Here is a 20853-nt window from a genome sequence, read left to right on the forward strand (position 1 = left end):
CCTTCATCAGCTAAATAAGTGGGCCCAATCGGTGCCAGTTTCTCACCATCAGCCCCGCTCACCCCAGCTCTTTCTGAAGCTCATTCGTCTCCCCGAAGCATTTATCCAAGGATTTTGCCCAACATGGGGCTATTCACAGAAATGGCTTATTTCACCTTGTCACATTGGGGCTTCCAATCAACCTTTCAGTGCCTCTGTAGGACAGTTGGCACCTCGTACTTTAATTACTTGCTGACATGCCTTGGCCCCATCAGACTGTGACCTTTGGGAGCGGGGACTAGATCTTTTGCACGCTTTTAACTCCCAGTGCTGGTATAGTTCCTGGTGACTTGCAGATACACAACAAATGTTGTCCAAAGACATTCCTGTTTCAGAGGGGCTAGAAGAGCCAAGGCCGTAGGTGTCAAGCAGCACCACAGCAAGAACAAAAATATGACTTTATCTTGCTAAAGGGTCACAGAGCAGAATAGCTTCAAGGGCACCACACACATCATATCAGTGGAGTTGGGTCCTGGGGATGTTGCTCACAAAGAACCCAATGAGAACAGCGACCCCAGAGCCGTGCAATAGCCGTCACCTATTCTTCCTTGGTCTCCCTTTTAACTGGACACCCTTCATCCACCCCAGGAGCTCCCTCTCACTGCTCCCACAGGGGACCCCAGGAATAATCCCACTCTCTGGTGAGGCTTTCCCTGGGCCACCCCTGTTTCTTGTCTGGCAGGAAACACGGTACACTGGGGGCTGCTCCCTGCAGAACCTCGGTTGCTGTTAATTCTACCCTGAGCTCTGGTGGGGCAGCCACCAATAAATTAACCAAACGAGCAGTGGGTTTTCAAGTTAGCTTAGGTGAGAGAAAGTCAGCAGGTGGTCAACCATGTATACCCCATATATGTATAAACAGCCTCCTCTTAAAGGAAAAAATAACCCAGGATAAACCTATGAAAGCAGCCTTGAATTAGAAGAGTGCAGAAAAACCAATTCCAGGTGGTGTTATAGTTTGGATCTAGAGGGACCTCCAAAGGATTAAATGCTTCGTCTCCATCCAGCCTGGGGTGTTGCTGGAAGTTGGTCAATCTTTGGGAATTAGTGTTATTGGAAGGAAGTTAGGTGGTTGGCAGTGTATCCTTGGGGTGGGTATTGGGATGCTGGTCTCTCTTTGCTGCTTGGCCTCCATGAGGTGAGCAGCTTTCTCCACACATGCTCCTGCCATGATGTGCTGCCTTGCCACAGGCCCCAAACAATGGAGCCAACCAACTATGGGCTGAAACCAAAATAAACCTTTCCTCTTCTAAGTTGATTTCTCTTAGATGTTTTGTCACAGCAATGGAAACCTGACTGATACAAGTTGTTTTGGGTATTGTTGTTTACTCTCAGAAGCTAATATGTCATTTATTAACTGCAGTGACAGAGAAGACTGGAGACCTTGAAGACCTGTGCGCTTTGAGTTTCTCTGTGACTTTGGACAAGAGCAATACCCCTCTATTCACCCACCTGTTAGGGGACGGGTCCCATGCAGCCAGGTCAGGAACCCACATAGGTAACAGAACCTACATAGATAACGCCTAAGCTGAGATTTCAGTGAAAAATAGTTCATTAAACAAAAACAGGGGCATGGGGGTACCTGGGTAAAATCAGCTTCAGTTTAAATGAGGACTGGTTCTGTGTGTACATCCAAGGGGACAGAGTGAATAATGAGTCTGAGGTAGGAAGGAAGCTGGGAAGGCCCAGGTAACAGAGGATATAGCCTCATAGAAACAGCTGAGGAATCTGATCCTCACCCTGAAGAATGTGAAGCAGGACCAGGGACAAAAAGTCATCCTTATCAAATCTGTATTAGATAAATGAGATCAGAGCCCTTTTAAAAAATTACTCTCTTAAATTATATATTATAGAATTTTGGGGGGTATTTGTTTACTACCTTAAACATTTGTAAAATTATTTTTGTTTCATTCTGTGTCTTCACCACACTTTTTATTCAACAACTTTCATATTCCTAGTGATTTACCTGTCCATAACTATTTTTCAGGAAGTTTTGTGGTGACTGCAGTAGATACTACAAGTACCTTGCTCTCATGCAGTCCCTAGAACCAACCAGGGCACTGACCTCCTGAAGTCAGTACCCTCCAGTCTAAAGTTTCCTACAACTTTCTGTCTCAGTTGCTTCCTGGCCCAGGGAATATGGGCCATAGTTGGGGAATGCTGGACATTTCCGAGAGTTAAAGTCCTGGAACCATCCTCCATGATGAGTGACAGGAGGGGTACTCCTCTAGCAGCCTTGTCACCTCTGAGGGGAACGATTCTGGGGTGTGTTATACCCAGGTTCTCAGAGGACCTGCAGAAGATGAAGCCCAAGTTGCTCACTGTGGTCATGAATGCATGCTTTTCTGTCTTCTCTCTCTTCTTTGTCTAAGCTCTCCACTCCCACACAGCAGCTTCTGAGATCACTCCCTAAATAAACCACCTGCACCTACATCATTGTATCAGCATTCACTTTGGGGGAAATCCAAACTAGGAGAGTCAAGAGAATACGAATCCTCATGTAACTAAGAATCTCTATTTGGATGTCACAAAGAAGGGCAAGTTAGCTAGGTTATAGAATTTTGGATTGCCCTCAGGATTTGGAGGATTGTCTTCCTATCTGCTTTTCTGGTTGGTCCCGACTCTTACAGCCACATGATGTCTCTGCAATGGGATATGCTGTTCTAATGTTTGACACTAATGTTATGGAAAAGTTTCTAGAAAACTTATTTTTGATTAAATATTTGTAGTATCATTTTCATGTGAAAATTGAAAATTTCATGAAGCTATGTGTAGACAGCAAAATGTTTTTAGTATCTGTGTCTGGTGTTTGCAGCACCCATTTAAGACAATGGAGATGCTGCTTCCATGTCTAAGGAATGATGTCTACTACTCGTCTTCTCTTCCAATTTTCCTGGAACCATTTTTGCTGACCCCGCCCCCCATTTCCGTCTTCCGCATTACCGTCTCCACACTGTCAGCTTTCTTCTTTGGTTTGTTCTTCTCCATATTCTCACAGATTCTCTACAATAATGAATAAGTTTCCAATGCTTTTGCTCTTTCCTGATTACCACACAACACTAATTCTGCCATTGCTTTCTTGGTCTCATTAGAACAGTTCCTTACCCCATCCACAAGCTTTATTTTTGCTTGACCTTCAGTCCAAACCATGTTCAGCCATTCCACGGTTCAACTATCTGATCCTTCACTGTCCTAATTTCTTCTTGAATTTCCTCAAGGACAAAAGTGTATCTTCTGGAAATTTGACTTTAGTTCTTTATTAATAATCTTAAAAGTTATACCTTCCTTCCGTCTCCTGAGTTATGCTTTTCTTGGTTTGTGCATTAGGATCTTTGTAGGAGGCTATGCTGCTTCAATTAGGTCTATGCATTATTACACAGGTGGGATGAGCTCTCTTGGTTCCCTTCATTACCCACGGACGCATATGTTCTTAGAATCTTACCCTGAGCACGGTGAGGCCACTTATATCCCAAGTTGATCAACCTTTCAGAATAGTCATTGTCATGGGAAGGGAATTTTTGTTTCTTTTCCTACAGCCACGTGATGTCTCTGTGCCCTGCCCGACTCTCACACTAACCCTTACCATATCCTGAAGGGCCCCCGACACCTTGTCAACTTTCTGCCAAACTGAAACCCAAGGTTTCCTGTGCTAAAGATTTTATAGGATGCTGGAATTCAATGGCAAAGAGATCAAAATGAGGTGTTCCCATTTTCCCAGGGCCAGCTACAGAGGTGAGGACTCATTCCTGTGGCCTTCTGAGATATATTGTCCTTGACTGACCAGAGCCTCTTTGTCCAGAATGCCTGGGAGGCTAGAAACCATCCCCCATGCCCTGTGCCCATAATGATACAGAGGTAGAAAATGGTGCTGTCCCCTGCAACTTCAAAGGGGGATAAGTCTGCTGAGTGACTTATGCTCTTTGATGTTCCCCCTCTTCTTTCCACCACATAGAACAGATCAAGGCTAGGTGTGACCTGACAGCAGACTCCTGCACAGCCTTTCCTTTCCTATCTTGCTTCTCTCACTGCTCTTCTCCCGAGAGCAAGCCTTCAATAAATCACATGCACTGCATCTCATGCAGGGAGGAAGGAATGGAGAAATGTTTGTGAAGTCCCTGGGCATTGCAGGTGCTCATTAATGCTCATGAGCTCCCCCGCCCCAAACTAAGGATATGATCATTTGTTAATACTACTATCTGTAAAAGATGTTCGTTGCAATATTATTTTTTAAAAGAATAAAAAACTGGCTGGGTGCAGTGGTGCACACCTGCAATCCCAGCAGCTCAGGAGGCTGAGATAGGAGAATCACAAGTTCAAAGCCAGACTCAGCAACTGCGAGGTGCTGAGAAACTCAGCGAGACCCTGTCTCTAAATAAAATACAAAATAGGGCTGGGGATGTGGCTCAGTGGTCCAGTGCCCCTGAATTCAATCCCCAGTACCAAAAAAAAAAAAAAAGAATAAAAAACTGAAAATCATTTAAATACCTAGTAAGAGGAATTTGTAGATTATCCATTTGGTAAAATATTATGCGGTCTACAAGCTAATAAAAAACTGGAAATAATCTATCTATGCAATAAGAGAAATTTGTAGGTGATGCTTAGTATATCTATATGGTAGAATATTATTCAGTCTCCAAGCCAATGAAAAAAACACAGTGAAGGGGAGCACAGCAAGAGTCAAGTGGTTACTTAATTCATAAAATAATACTCCAAGTCCTACATATTGGCAGAAGCCAGCTCTGAATTTTCTAGCAACTGGTAAGAGAGAATGGAGCCTGATAAGTCACAAAACTGTTTTCAGAGGTAAAGACAAACACAACGCCCAAGAAAGGCAGAGGTCTCTCTAAGCCTGAGAAAGAAGAGAAATTTCTCCCATAGGTCCTGAGTAAGAGGAAACCATGTAATTTAATGACCCAGGCACCAGAGACGAGCTTCACAGGTCTGGTCCCCTGAGTAAACCCCTCCCCCTCAGCTGCCCTCCCACCCCACACAGGGAGATGGCATCAGGGAATATGCAATTAGGAGTGGTCAGAGATGCCGGAACCGACAGCTTACTTGGTTCTCTCTTGACTGGGTTTAACTCAGGATAATGTTTAGGGTGGAGATGGTGGATGGAATCCATGCCCTTCCCACAGTCCTTGATTGCTTTTTTGGCCTCCTCTAATCCAGAAGCTGCTGAGAGCTATTAAGCAGCAGGGATTTGAGGTGACTTCTTGGAAAGTTCTTGGAGTACCTCCATTATGGGTGGCTCCGGGAGCTTCACTTGCCCTCTAAGCCGAGTAAGTTTGGCACAGTCCTGTCAAAACCTTTGAGCCTGGCAGGGTAGGTGCCTGAACAGAAGGCTGCCCACGTGCTCAAAGGTGCACCTATGGGCACAAATGGGCTCGCTCAGGGGCTAGGAGGTTTTCCTTAGAAAGCGATTTGGGTTCTATTTTAACACAGAACCCAGGGCAGCCCAGTTCAATGCTGCACATTTTTTGAAAAGCTGCAAAAATTCCCATTTGAACAGCTGTCAACAGAGCAACTGGACAGAGTGGTCAGCCTGGGTCACTCCCTGCTCCTGCTGAGGAGCCTGTGCCTCTTCCTCTACAAAGACAGTGCCTTGAGGGGGTTCCCTGGGAGAGAAGAAGTATCCATTCCTTTTTTTTTTTTTTCTTGAGTCACACTACATATATTTCAATTCATTCAAGTAAATTAACCCACTCTATCAACCCTCACCTAATTCATGGACACAAGTTCATTCCCTCAATATCCTCAAATACAGCAGGAAAAATAAATATGTCAAAGTATACGCTGATAGAAATGACGAATAGAAAACATCAAGAACATTATTGGTGATAACAAGCACGATCAGCAGTGATCTGTCCTTATTTCTTAAGTTTCACAACAATATTGCTTAAAACTGGAATTTTTTAGAATGCACACGAGCTGGCAACGGTGACTATAGCATCTCAGAGAAGGGGCAGAGATTAGCCATATGGGAGGGTCCACAAGAGAAAAGGGATGGGAGACAACGTAAGATACAGACACTTCTCCAAGGTATTTACAGCTGCTTCTTCAGTTATACCAACAAATTCTCTAGGGTCGGGATGGAAAAATTTCTAATAATTCCAAATAATGCTCTTTGTGAACGAATGGTCCTTGTAGAATCATTGTGTGGTCCAAGCTATGAAGAAAGTCAGTGAGTGCACTGACTTTCTTTTGGGGTTGGCCCCCTTACCTTCTGCCACATGTTGATGAAGAAGAGCTCCCGGGACACATTGAAGGACACGTTGGCATCATAGGCATCGTCCCCAAGGTTGGAGATGGAGATGTTTAGGGAGATATTCTTCACAGCTCCCAAAGCTAGATATGGGGTTTTCTCATCAATACTACAATGAAAAACAAACAAACAGCAATTAGTACTCTGAAGCTTACATTAATATAACCTAAGACATCAGGGGATAGTTGAGTGCAGGGATCAAAAACTGGGATCAGAACTACAAGTGCCAGGTAGCTCGTTAACCAGCCATGTGTCCTTAGGGAATCAGGGGCCCCAGCCCCGTCACCTAAAACACTGCCTCACTCACTCACTAGACTCCTACGTGGGCCATAGGAAATCTTAAGATATCAAACTTGGAAAACTATAACACATTTAATAACCTATACATGGAATTAATTCATATAGTTATTTGGGGTATTTACTATGTTCTGGTCACTATGCTACATGCTAGGGAGACAGCAGTGAACCAGAGTTCTTATAGCTTCAGGAAACACAGAAAGAAGCAAACATAAATACTAGATCAGAGAAACTTAGTGTGAGGAAGATAGAAACTGCCAGGTTTGGAGGGGGAGCGGGTTGCAGTTTTAAACAAAATGGTCAAGGAAGCCTTCATCATGAGGTCACCTCTCAAAGCTGGAAGAAGAAAGGGAGCAAGGCAGGCAGACATTCAGGGCCTACCAAAGGAAAAGTCCTTAGGGCGTGTTCAGGAAACAGAAAGGAAGCCAGTGTGGCTGGAGAGGAGTGTGTGAGCAGCAGAGTGGGAGGAAATGAGCTTAGGGGGTGTTATGGTTTAGATGTGAGGTGCCCCCCCCCCCCCCTAAAAGCTCACATGTGAGACAGTGCAAGAGGGTTCAGAGGAGAAATGGGTTGTACGAGTCTTGATCCAATCAGTGAATTAATCCCCTGATAGGGATTAACTGAGTGGTAACTGAAGTGGTAGGGTGTGGCTGGAGGAGGTGGGAATTGGGGCCTGACTACGGGGTATATATTTTGTATCTCGAGAATGAAGACTTCTGTCACTCTGCTTTCTGGTGCCCATGATGTGAGCTGCTTCCCTCTGCCACACTCTTCCACCATGATGCTCAGCCTCACCTTGAGCCCTGAGGAATGGAGCTGGCCTTCTATGGACTATGGCCTCTGAAACCCTGAGCCCTCAGATACACATTTCCTCCTCTATAATCGTGCTGGTTGGGTTCTTTAGTCACAGAAGCTAAGAAGCTCACTAAAACAGGAGATGAAGGCAGTGGAGTCCATGGGTCCTGCAGGGCCTTTCAGGCCACCATCAGGACCTTGGTTGAACTGTGCTAGAGATGCGAGGACCTGCCGGGCTCTGAGCCCAGGGGCACCACCACTTGGCATCCACGAGGAGATAATATTGTGCACATGTGGAGTGGTCAGGGGAGAATCAGGGTGCCCAGCAAGGAGGTTCCTGCAATAATCCAGGCATGAGCAGATGATCGGGCGCTCAAACCAGGATGGGGCAGCCGAGGTCGCAGGGAGAGGTCATGTTCTGAAGATGCTTCAAAGGTCACCCAGCAGATTTTTCTCATGGATTGGATGAGGGGTGTTCAGAAGACAGAAGTCTAGAAGGGCTCCAGGTTCAACAATCAGAAAAGAAGGGCTGTCGTTCAGTGAGAAGGGAAAGACTACGGTAAAGAAGATTGAGCAGAGAAAACCCAAATAAATGCCTTTTGGATTTTAAAGGAACTACGGAGGCAGTTGGATGCAAGATTCTGGAGTTCAAGGCGGCCTCTGGGCTGGAGATCCACCTCGGTAAGGACCAGATAGGACACCAGGGAACAAGTGTAGGTAAATAAGAGGTGTCACAGTAGCTGAAGACAAGCAGCAGCCAGCAAAGGAGACTGAGAGAAGCCAGGGGGGAAAACCATGGAAAATGGCTTCCGGGGACCACAGGAGACACGTTCCAAGGAAGGAGTGGTCAATTCTGTCACACGTGGCAATAGGCTGAAATTATCTGAAGAATCGGAACTGGCCACTGGAATTAGCTATCTCGAGGTCACTGATATAAAGTGCCTAAGTGGAGTCATAGGGCGGGGAGTCTAACTGGAGTGAGTTTAAGACGAGGAGGAAGAGAATAAGTGGGAACAGTGAGTACAGATGACTATTTAAAGGTTTTTTTTTTTTCTCCCCCTCTGTAAAGAGGAACAGAGAAATCGAATGGTGGCGGTGGGCGGAAGTCAGCTCCTGGGAGATAGTTATTTTCTAAAGGGGGAATTATCATTGTATATTTGCAAGCTAATGGGAAGGATCCACCAGAGAGGGAACAAATTAATAAAGATGGGATGGGGGACAGTTGCTGGTGGGGGCCTGGAGAACAAATGGAAAGGCTGGTGGGAGGTAAGGAAGTGGCGCTTATGGGCAGCTGCAGATGGGTGGGTAGAAGTGGTGGGAACATGTGGCTTCCTTCTTGATTGCTTCCACTTTGGGTGAAACAGAAGCAGAATTAAGAAGGGGGAGAGAGGGGAAGAGGGTGGACATTTGAGGGGCAATGAAATGGAAGAATCACTCAGGAGAGCAGGGGAATGAACAGGCCAAGGGTAATCACGGGGAAGAGGATGGGCGCATGAGACTGAAGATTACTATGTGATGTGAGATTTGGAGAAAATAAACTCATGTCAGCAGCCAGTCTCTAACTGGGGACCAGTTAATGAGAGCTGTAGTGAAGCATTAAGAGAGTTGATGTAAAGTCATTATTTTCAGCCACTCAGTCTCCTGATCTCTTCCTGGTTTGGGGGACTCGAGATAGATGGGAGGGGTACATCAACAGAAAGGAGGCAGACCCTCCCCTCCCGTCCTTGTGAGTGCTCCCGTCCTTGTGAGTGCTATGCTGTGGGCACCTAAGTGCAGTCATGTGACCTAAGGATGGTCAGTGGCCCTAAGATGCTGACAGATGCTCCCACACAGGGCTATGGATTTTGAGTGCTGAGCAAAGACATGGGGACCTTATGAGATCCTCTGAAGTGGCTGCTTGAAGGTCGAGTGTTTCCCAGCTTCCTGCCCGAGTTGGTTCTCTGGCTTTCCGGCCTCTGCTCTGAACTAGCCTACGTCTTTCCAATAAATTCCTTTTCTGCTTAACTTAACCAGCATGTGTTTTGATTGTTTGCAATCATTAATACAGCTAATACAGCATGAAAGAAAACTATTTGGACTCTCAATAGGCTATGATAATTTGAACTACACATTTTGGGTGCAAGGAATCATCATTTCCCATCCATGGAAAGAGGACCTTGCTCTCCTGCCTGTCTGGCACGTCAACAAGAATAATATGTGCAATGAGCAATCTGATGGCCTTGCTGTGGAAGCAAGAGCTCGGAGGATCCAAACAAGATGTGAAACATTAACTCAAAGAAGAGTTTCAAATTCTTGAACGGCCTCCAATAAATTAAGACCCTGACCTCAAGCTATTGTAGCAATTATTTATTATTGTTGGCCATTTTAGTTTTAAACAATTGATGGGTTATTTCTGTCCTCCTGTTTGCTTTTGTAAGATTAAAGGAGTAATTGCCAGACCTTGAGTTAGAAGAGAGAGCTAACCCAGGTTTATCTGGAGAAGGAATTGCATGTACGCTCATGATTAGCCAGTCTCTACAGAGTAACCATAGTCTGTATGGCAGAGGAAGCAGAGAGATGATATTAGATGAGCAGAGGACCACTGGGTGGGGGCCACAGTCTCCTTTCACAGCTGTTGTTCACATGACCAGTCACTTTCTATCATGTCCAAATGTCAAGGGCTCAGGCCAGGGATGGCTCAACCTGCACCAATCTCTCACACTTGGGCCTCAGTCACTTAGTCATACGGCAAGGTCATTCCTGGGGGGTTTCATAGTCAAATGATTCAAACGTGGCTCTGTGATGAAGAGCATCCAGGGCAGAATGGGAACTCTGTTTTAAAAGAAGCCTCCACATTGTTTTCATTCTTTCTCCAAAGCTAAAACTCCATGACCAAAACAGTACATTTCTGCTTCCAGAGTTATTCTCAGAAATGAAATGAAAATGTAACCTGCCAGCATGGTGCTGGGTACTATCAAACGCATCACCCTTTGGAAACCTCACAGTAACTGTCAAAAGGACCTGACATGGGTCCCGTTTTTCAGAGATGAGGAAATCATGAAGCAGAGAGACAAGGCAACTGGCCAAGGGGTTCTTCTGGCCAAGAACCCAGTGGCTCCCACGCCTTCAAAGCCCGTTCCTCTCCAGGTCCCCTCCATGGTCCCCACATTCCCACCTTGCTTCTCACGACCTCAGGAAGCCCTTCCCGACTCCCTGTTGGATGAAATCAACCTGTCCTGAGCTCCCCACCTGTGCGCCCCCATCAGCCCTTCATGCGCTTACTGAGGCTGTGGGCATACGTTTACTTGTGTGGCTCTTTGATTAAGGGCTGTCTGTCCTCACACTGGAACACCAGGGAGCGGGGACCTTTGTCTGGTTTTGCTCCTCACTAGACTCTCAGAGACAGAAATGTGGCACCAAAATTCTCAGGGAATAAAATTCCTTGAGAATCTGAAAGATTTTTTTTTCCATAAATAAATAAGCCTCCGTGAAATGTTTGGCAGGAAACCTCTGAGCCTGATCATTTTAGTCTTTCAGCAGGACTGCTAAAGAGGTTGGTCTCTCATGTGGGTGTCTAAAGAACTCTAGTTGCACCAATGAATGAAAGTCTGTGACGTCCCCACAACATATCAGCTCCACCTTCCCATTTCTCAGAGGGGACCCCACTCAATGGAGGTCACACAGCCACTCAGGGCATGAGCTGAAGCCAGCACCAAACTTTAGACATGAAGGCCATTCCAGCTATGGCTCATACATAGATGCTAAGTCAGGAAGGGCTTCGACAAGAATGTTCTTTTAATGACATCTGAAAAGAACAGGATTCCACAAGGACCAGCCTCTCTGACAGCCCTGCCAAAAGATTAATATGATCAGACACAGGGGTTTCCTGCCCAACATTCCATGGGTGCCGATTTATTTATTCAAGAATAATCTTTCTGATTCTCAAGGAATTTTATTCTCTGATACATTTTACCATTTAATTCTAATTTGTGCAGCCTTCTTCATGGGTCATATTACTTTATATCTAGATATCGTTGGTGTATTTTTATATGGAAAGCATCATTAGTAGTCAATGTAAGATATGATCTGTACTGTTTTGGATGATAGCAGCAAGTCATGTGTCTGTCCTTCCTTCTTCCTCCTCTCCTCATTCTTTCTTATCTGCATCCCTCTTCATCATTAATCCATTCATTCATTAATTTAAAAAAATTAATGCATTATGGATATACTTAATTATGGAGTTCATTTTGACATATTCATAAATGTGTATGACAGAAGTTGCTCCATTTCAAACCCCAGTACTACCCCCTTCCCTCCCCTCATCCATTACTTTTTAAAAACTCTTCTACTGCTCTATACCCACTTAAAAAAAACAAAAAAACACAAAGTAAGAGTTGTAGAATGTGGAGAAATCGTAATTCTTATGTACTGTGAGAGGGCATATAAAAGAGAACAGTCACTTGAAAAACAGTATGAAAGTTCCTCAAAAAAAAAATTGAATATAGAATTCTCATGTGATTCAGCAATTCCAAAAGGAAAAACAGGGACTTAGAGATTTGTATACATGTGTTCCTAGCAGTGCCACTCATAACAGCCAAGGATGGAAGCAAGTCAAGTACCTAAGTTCAATCTAAATTTAATCCCTGGTTAAAAAAAAAAGTATACAACTTATGTAAAATTTACTTGGCTATCGTCATAAGATTAGAAATGTAACTGCATTTGTGTTCTTAGAATTTAGAATACTTAAAATATGGGATGTATTATCTACAAAAGCTAAATGAGGCAGGGCTGGGGGTTGTGGCTCAGCAGTAGAGCACTCACCTAGTATGTGCGAGGCCCTGGGTTCGATCCTCAGCACCACATAAAAATAGATAAATAAAATAAAGGCTCGTGTATAGATGCCTTCTAAGTCAGGAAGGGCTATTGTGTCCAACTATAACTAAAAAATATTAAAAAAAAAAAAACTAACTGAGGTGCTTAGTTTTCTTCCTGACAACTTTTCTTGAAATTGGTAGAGACATTTGGGATGAGTCCAGACGGCTTTAGCAGCTCTCAGGGGCAATCTCCTCTCTTGGTACTTTATTGACCACTGTCAAGGCTTTTCAATTACTAGAGCTCACCATTACAAACACAAGTAAACCACACAACTACAATTACTCATTTAATGTCTTCCTATAAAGGATGTGGTCACAAAGCACCAAATGTATTGATTGTTACATGAATAATTAAGAAATGGGTATTAATAAAGCCCCAAGGAATGGGCAGGAACTGTCAGGCATCTCCTGAGTGCATGCTAGTGAGTTACCTGGGAAATACATCACAAAGTTGATAGGAGTCACCGAAGGACAGGTACAAAATTAGATGCAAGAGAAACTCAGGGGAAGGGTCCAGGTAGACTGAAGTTCTCCAAGAGAAGTAGGAATTGAGCCATATCGTAAAGAATGAGGAGTACATGAGTAGGCAGGGAAACAGGAAGTACATTCCAGCAGAGAGAAAAATAAACAGAAACTGAGGATAGGGGTGAGTCAGAAATAATATGGAAAGTAGCAGGAAAAGGATGCTCTTAGCATTGAGGTTGGTGGGAGGTAAGTAGAACATGCAGATTCCCTTCAATTTTGAATGTCAGACTTTGGGGTTGATTCATTAGGCCAGGGAACTTAATTGGGATACCTCAGTCACCGATGCCAGGTACGTCACAAGCAGTGTGTTAATGATAAGGCACAAGAGTGAGATTATGACAAAATGTAGTGGGCCATGTGGGTTCGCCCCTGTCCCTGGCTCTTATCTCTGTTGCCTGCATAGGCTACAGTTCCATCCACCAGCATTCCTATTTCTTTGATAGAAGGCTCCTCCCTGTCCTCTAGCAGAGTGCTGAAGAATGGAGTCTCTGATGGCCCTGCAGCAGCCCTCAACCAATGCCTGATGGGAGCTTGTGTATAACTTCCCAGCTCCCTCATGGATTGGATGGAACAATTCTGAGGTCCATGTTCTAGACCTGTGTCATTTAATATGGTAGCCACTAGTCATATGTGGCATTAAGCACTTAAAGTATGGCTGGTCTAGTTGGATGCCATGACACAAGCCTATAATCCCAGCTACTTGGGAGTAATCCCAGAGGCAGGTCTTCAGGCAGCTGTCCCAAGGACACATCCCAAGTGTCATAGTTTCAATTTCTACCAATGCTTGCGGTCTACACAGACCTCGTCGTCCTGCCATATATGGGTGTGGGTGACCAACCACACCCCTGAGCCAGGACTGACCGTCAGTGGGTTGCATCAGTGAAGTTGTACTCATTATCTATGGCTGTGGTACAATGGTTCTTACAGGCAGGTATACCTATGTTGTACAGGTTGGTCATTATTTTGAATATTGCCCCTGACTTAAACTAGTTAAGGATAAGAGACAAGATACCCCTTGTGGATTCTGTGGTGTATATACTTCTGTGCTTCCTCGGGGCAACTCACTCTGTGTAGATCCATTTGAGAAGACAGAGATGGCATCAATTACATATTTCTGAGCCCATCTCCAGAGGGCATGCTCTCTGTAGAGAGAGCCTGCTTTCAGTCTCCCAACCCGGGGAGGCATCTTCAGGTAACCTCCAAAGCACAAGAGTATTCATATATTTTGGTCCCAGAATGTGGTTGTAGTGTTTACTCCTCAGCCTCAGTTTACCTCTGAGGGCTCAGAGCTCCTACACTCAAGTCTACCATTGTATTTGAGAGTTATTACACAACCCCCCCAGTTCCCCACAGACACTTTCCAAAGAGCCAGGTTGGTGGGGGGTCCTCTCCTTTGTGACAGTAGCAACTTCTCTTCATAGAAAGTTAGTGATCTATGTCGAACTATATAAAAACTCATTTAAAAAGACACTTTTCTATATTTACCTCAAATAATAAAGTTGCCAACCTCAACCTTTAGTGATAAGATACTAGGGTCAATCCCTCATCAAATACTGCACACATCGTATATGATACAGGTTAAGGCCACATCTTGGATGTAAACAATAAAAACTGTCTACAACATAAAGGTTAAAAAAATTACAACATTTAAATGACTATGTATTAGGAGATCAAAGTTTAGAGACTCACGGACTTTCATGTCTAAAAGGGACCTTGAATCAACTTCCTCCCCATTTTTGCAGATGAAAAGTTTGAGGACTAAACCAGGCAAGTGGCTTGTTAACTTCTGTGGTTACTAGTGGTAGGACCATTTACCTAGCAGCAGTCAGTACCAAGATTCAAGCCACTGTGCATCATTGAGGGTCCAGACAGGAAAACAACCCACACCAGCTAGTTCACTAGAAGGGATTAAAATGGGAAACTAGGTACAAAGGCGTAAGAGGAGCTAGAAAAGTAAATGAGGGGAGATGAGGAAAACCAGAGATGGGAAGAAACACCCCTAGGACTGGAGCCATAGAGGAAGGAGGTGGATGGCTGGAGGTGAACTTCAAAGAAGGGGCAAGGACCACCAAGGAGAAAGCTGCATTCCTGGGGATGCTGTTTGAAAAAGGTGGGGCTGGGGAGAAAACCCTGACCCTTTCTCCCTCCAATCACTGCTGGCTAAACGGAACAGGAAGCCTGTGGGCAAGGAGCCTGGGAAATGTAGTCTTCCCTGAAAGCTGAAGGAAAAGGTGGGGAACAGATCCACATACCAGTTTTCACATTGTGAGTCCATTATGCTCAGCATGTAAGTTAAAGAAGTTTCTCTTTCCCCAACTTATCACAGTCATTCACGTGAGATAGGATCTGTTTAAAGTACAGGAAAGTTTAAAGTACAGCCACGAACTGTAGTGGAGTCAGTTTTTATAGGTTTTTTCCAGCAGAAGCTCCAAAATTTCTCTTTCTCATAGGGGTGGGAAACTTTTTGTCCTGATGTCTCATTTTAGCTGCTAGTGACTGCCTATTACTTTGTACTCCTGAAGATTTCATTAAAACAACAGATTATTGAGAACCCAAATATCAATTTTCATTTCATGAAAGCTTCCCGATTTATAAGGTTCTAGCTAAGGTGGTAAATATTTGGGATTTAATTAACCAAGAACTCCAAAGGATATCACTTCTTTTTTATTGTAAGGACAAAGATCATCAAGAAATATTTAAAACAGGGGCTGGAGGCGTAGCTCAGTGGTAAGATATGTATTTACCATGGCCTGGATCTCAACCCCCGGTGGGAAGGGAATGGGATAGTCAAAGAGAACATGGTACAAAAAGGGTACAATTCTAAATACAGTTAAGAAGTCAAGTCTCATTTTATTCTGTATTCTAATATACTCTAGATTGAAGGAAACTGTTATTTCTCCCCAAGTATTGATTGGTCTTATCCTGTGGTTATCCAATAGCTTGCTCCATATAAACATAGGCAGCCTCCTGAGGTTACAGTCTCAGTCCTGGACCTTCTGCTCTAACCCTTCTGAGGTCCTTGTTCCTGACAAGCTCAGGGGCCTTTCATTTTATAATCTACAACATGCTTCCCTTTGTTCAAAACTTAGTGCTACATCTGAGACCTGCCCACTTCTCTGGCATGTTCATCCCACCCTACCTCGGTGAATTCCGTGGATATTATATAGAAACATTAAATAGAAAAATTCAGCAAACAATTCACAAGTTTTAAATAAAGCAATATTCTGAGTAGCAGGATGAAATTTCAAGTCATAACATTTCATCCTGCTTGGGATATACATCATCTCTGACTAGTGTGTCCACACTGTATATTCTACCCACCAGATAATCATTTAGTAGCATTTTTTGGTTTTGAATATGACAGTCCAAAAGTTCATGTAACCGTTGTTTTATTTAATACTGACCCCAAAGGACAAGAGGAGTGATGCTGGCAATTTTGCTACACTATATTGCCATGATTCTTCTATTTTATTATTGTTGTTAACCTCTCATTGTGCCTAATTTATAAATTAAACTTCATCATAGTAGATATGTATAGAAAAAAACATAGTACATAAAGTTTGGTACTATTCTACTATCAGTCTTGGAACATATCTCCTCTGAATGGGGGGAGGGGGGTTCGGTAGCTTTAATTTTCATATCCTCAAATACCACATAAACCAATAACACTGTCATTTAACAGAATATGCCATACATTTATATAAGTATACTCCAACTGTGGGTTATTATTCCATATAGTTTTGAGATTTGCCTTACATCTAACTGTGTTCTATAAATCTCTTCCAATCTTGTAAAAGAGACCCACATAGTTATTGGTTCCAGCTAGAGATTGGGAGGTACACTCTATAAGGCACCTCAATTAAAAGTGACCTTGGGTCAGGGAAATGAGTCCTGGGACTGAATTCCTGGGTTGAAAACCCACGTATGTGAAGGCAGAAACACCTCACCTCCTTTCTATTGAGTACCCACCGGGGCTAGTGCTGTGCTCATAGAATGAGAGAAAGAGAAAAGCATTCACCGATTTGAGTCAAAATTGTGGTATTCCTAGCAATATTCCAATAATTGAGGTAAACAAGTGTTACTTCAAAAAATAAATAACATGCCTGTGTCCCTGCTGACTTCGGCCCCAGCTTTGATTCTTTTAACCACTCACATAATGGCAGAATCAGTACTGGCTTTAAAGGTCATCTTCTAACAAGGCAAACAAGCAGGAACAGGGTCCTTCCCTGTCCCTCTAAGCGGCTAGGGGTCCCTCCCGCTCCATCTATGCAACCGTGCAAAGAAATACTGATTCCTGGCAAACAGAGGAATTCAAATCCTCATCATCCTTTCGGAGCAGTCTCCTGGATCACTAAATCTCAGGACATCTGGAACAAATCAGGTTCATTCACTGTAACCACTGCATTAAAGACAAAGAATACTTTGAGGGGCAGAGGAATTCCCAAGATCTGTGGGCTGCTCAGAGGTTTGATGTCATACGACAGGGATGGAGGGCGTGATGCTTGAGTTGACCCAGCCCTGGCACGCTGCCACACTGTGCCACACGCACGTTGCCCTGGAACCTGGCTATGCTCACCATGCGAGAAGCCCACCTGCATGTCACAGAAGGCAGCAAGCCAGACGACCCCAGAGAACTCACATCAGGAGGGCCACAGTGGTCCCTGGATGGATAACTCTGCAGTAGCCGCAACGTTTCCCCGCTTCTAGTTCAAGAGCCAAGTGGGAGCTGTAAATGGTTCCAGGCAAGAAAATATACTGAAATTACTAGTCTCCCTGGATTGTGTATCCTTTTTCCTTTACAGCCAGTCAGTCGCAGGGCTGGAGAAAGCCGCTCTTTCCACCTGGGTCTCTGCGTCTCTGGAGGTCCCTGAAGGTAAAAACAGGTCTGCACTACCCAGAGGCAGTACCTCCAATATCAGTGTATTTTGTTCACATGGACCAGATGCCAGCTTTCTCTGCTTTGGGCCTGAAGCACTCGTTTTCTTGAGCTCATCAAAGCCCTGGAGTTTCTGGTGTCTTTAATAAGCAAGCAACAAGGAATGAATGTTTACCTTGTATCAGGGTCACGACGAAGGTTAGGAGCCACACAGGGAGGGGAAACACTTTCTCCAGAGGCTTCTAAATTTTGTCTTACAATGTATGCCTATAATCGCAGCAACTCAGGAGGCTGAGGCAGGAGGATCACTCAATCCCTAAACCACATCCCCAGCCTTTCTGCTTATATCTTAGAGACAGGGTCTAGTTGAGTTGCTTAGGCCCTCACTAATTTGCTGGAGCTGGCTTTGAATTTGCGATCCTCCTGCCTTAGCCTCCCAAGCTGTTGGGATTACAGGTGTGCACCACCACACCCAGGTCACAGAACACTTTCTGAAGAAGAGCCCAGGGACCCTGGTGAGGAAGTCCAGCCGTTCCGACTGAGTGTCCTGTGTTCCCTTATGCTACAGGAACAGTTTCTGGTCCCCTGCCTGTGAAAACGTTTTGCCGAGGAAGCCATCTCTCACAGGGTGCCCCTCTCCCTTTATCTCTTGGGACCCCTCTAAAAGCAAAATCCCAGGGAAGAAGCATCCAGCAGCAATCCCTAGGATCCAAGTCCCAGGATGGCCTGAAGGAGCTCCCCCCATCACTCCTTGGCCCGGTTTTCAAACATAAACACCACCATCTTCCGATTCCAAGAGGGAAAACAAAAAGCACACCAGCAACTGTCTCATCATTAATGTTTGATAAATATAGGTAACTTGATTTGCTTTTGAAACTCAATAGTCCTAAAAAACAAACAAACAAGATCAGTCTGCCTGGCCAGAAGAGATAAGGACAGACATACACAGCGTGAGTGTAAGTCCTACAGTATCTCAGGATGGGCTCCCCAGATGCAACATCTGTGACACGCAGTGGGGGTTTTCTGGGGAACCAGGGAAGCTGGCTGGGCAAGGCCTTAGGTGAAGTCCAGCCTTGGCCTGGTCCACGAGAGGTTCTGGAGCACAAAGTGCCACAAGTCCATCTGCACTTGAGATAATGGCTGGCCTCCTGCACCCCAACCAGCCAGCCAGCAGCTCCGGGGAGGCGGGGTGTGACCTCCCAGGAAAGGCAGTCTCAGGACACCAGTGACTTCCCCAGTCAGATGAGGGGCAGCTGTGAGTCTTTGGCTGCTAACATGGCAGGAGGGAACAGGCACCTGCACTGTGAGGGACCTGGGTGTGGAACCAACTGCATCCACCCAGCTCGTCATGTTTGGATCAAGAACACCTGGAATGAAGTCAGGAAAGACGGCTCATAAAATCTAGATGTTTCTATGTGGTACCTCCCCTCTCACTGCAGCTGCAGGGACTATGACTTCAGGGAAGCTCATGGTAAACCCAAGCCTCACCTTTGGATGTGACGGGTGGGGACAGTGATCACTGGAGACCGCCACCCCCCCCCCCCCCAAAAAAAAAAGGTTCATCCTTCCTTGGCCACAGCTGTCTTTGGCTTTTCATCCATGGACAGCCTGCAGGGAATCCTGACCCTCCCAGGGTTGTATCAGGGGGCTCAGAACAAACTTTAAAGAGATGCTATGTGTCAAGGTATACCCAGGGCAATAAGAAAAGTGTGCAGAAAGCAAAGCAACTGCGCAGCTTCAGATTTGGCCTTCTGTCACAGCAACGAGTCCCCTCTGGGATGGGTGAGTCTAGTATTCAGTGGCAAGAGACCAAGGAACATAGTCACACGAAAAAAAAATGCAAGAATCTTAGTGAAGAAACAGCACATGGCTTCCCATCTGAGAGAAGGGAGGGATCTAGGGGCTGCATTCTCTTGATAGGTCCTTTCCTTGGGGCTGATCAGAAGGAAAACTGTCATATCACCACCACCCTGCTGGAAAGACTCTGACACACAATAGATCTCCAGTGGGTGGCTATATTTGGAAGACAAGGAAAATACTACTGAATAGAATTTTATTAGGCTCACAGTGAGGTAGACCCAGACTTCCTGGGAGTCTCAGGAAGAGGGCCCCCGTGAGCATGCCCCTTCTGTGGTTGCCATGGTTACTGCCTAGGTCCTGCCTCTCACACCCCTCTGTGGATCCCCATGGTCCTACTCTCCAGAAAGCTAAAGCTGGAAAATCTTGATCAGTGTCTGCTTAGCAGTGGGAGGGCTGTCCGTGAAACATGCTCTTTGTTGGGACAGATCTGTGGCTCGTGTGTTCTGGTGGGGCCTTGGAAAGCTCCCTCAGCACTTTGAATCTGTCCAACAAAGGAAAAGGGTCAGTTCCTTGGGTGGTGGCCCCTCCGTCCCCAGTCTCATACTCAGGAAACCACAAATCAGATCCTCCCTGCCATAGAAGAGAAATTCCAAAAGTCATTTCCACCCAGAGATAGGCCAGGCTCTCCAAGCTGTGATGGCTATTTAAAGACAAAGGCCACCGGTGGAACTGCTGGAACGGAGAACTCCGGAGCTGCCCACCAGGTGTTTTTCTTGCTCACTGGCTGGTTGACTTTCTTTTTGACCTCAGATAAGTGACTCAAATCCCTATCAGCTTCCTGATCTGCCCCAGAAATTCCGTGGATCCAGGTACATAGATAAAACACACCAATCTCGAAAAAAACAACAACAAAAACATGTTGGGTTTGTTTCCAGCCAGCTGGATTACATATATGACAAATGAAGTGGCGTCATGGAGCCACAGGCTGTGATTATTCCTGGGCTGGGCTGCAGCCAGGGCTCCCAAGAAACAGTATTCTGGCTGCAAGAATGAGCCTGGTCCATATCAATTCCAGGATGCTGGAGGGCTCTGGAGTCTCATCCTCTCTGCCTGGGATCAGCCGTGGACAAACCCCTCACCTGACCTTGCTGCCATCCTTAAGGAAGCAAGAAGAAAGCTTTTGGCCCTACCCTTGGCTAGTGGGTCTGCCCTAAAGAAAAAGCCCTTCTGTGTGTCGGTGATGGCTGTTATGCTGGGTAGGGATGGGGGAGGAAACAAGACACAGAAAAACTGCAATGGGAATTACCGTTGCCACAGTCAGGAAGTGCTTGGGTGTTTGGCAAAACAGTCAAGGTTGGGTGTTTGGCAAAACGTGGAGTAAGAACATTCTCAGGAAGTTCATGGGA

At 45.1% G+C, this 20853-nt stretch overlaps 1 protein-coding gene across 1 annotated transcript in view; it reads right to left on the reverse strand.

Moving 5' to 3' along the window:
* Itga9 (integrin subunit alpha 9) overlaps positions 1-20853 on the reverse strand; it is a 313338-nt gene that overhangs the window by 113012 nt on the left and 179473 nt on the right. The window contains exon 18 of the mRNA XM_048794712.1: positions 6260-6410. Coding sequence (XP_048650669.1) covers positions 6260-6410 — 151 coding nt within the window. The remainder of the gene's footprint in view (positions 1-6259; positions 6411-20853) is intronic.

The sequence above is a fragment of the Marmota marmota genome, unplaced genomic scaffold, assembly GCF_001458135.2.
Source record: "Marmota marmota marmota unplaced genomic scaffold, marMar, whole genome shotgun sequence".
Classification (NCBI taxonomy): Eukaryota; Metazoa; Chordata; class Mammalia; order Rodentia; family Sciuridae; genus Marmota; species Marmota marmota.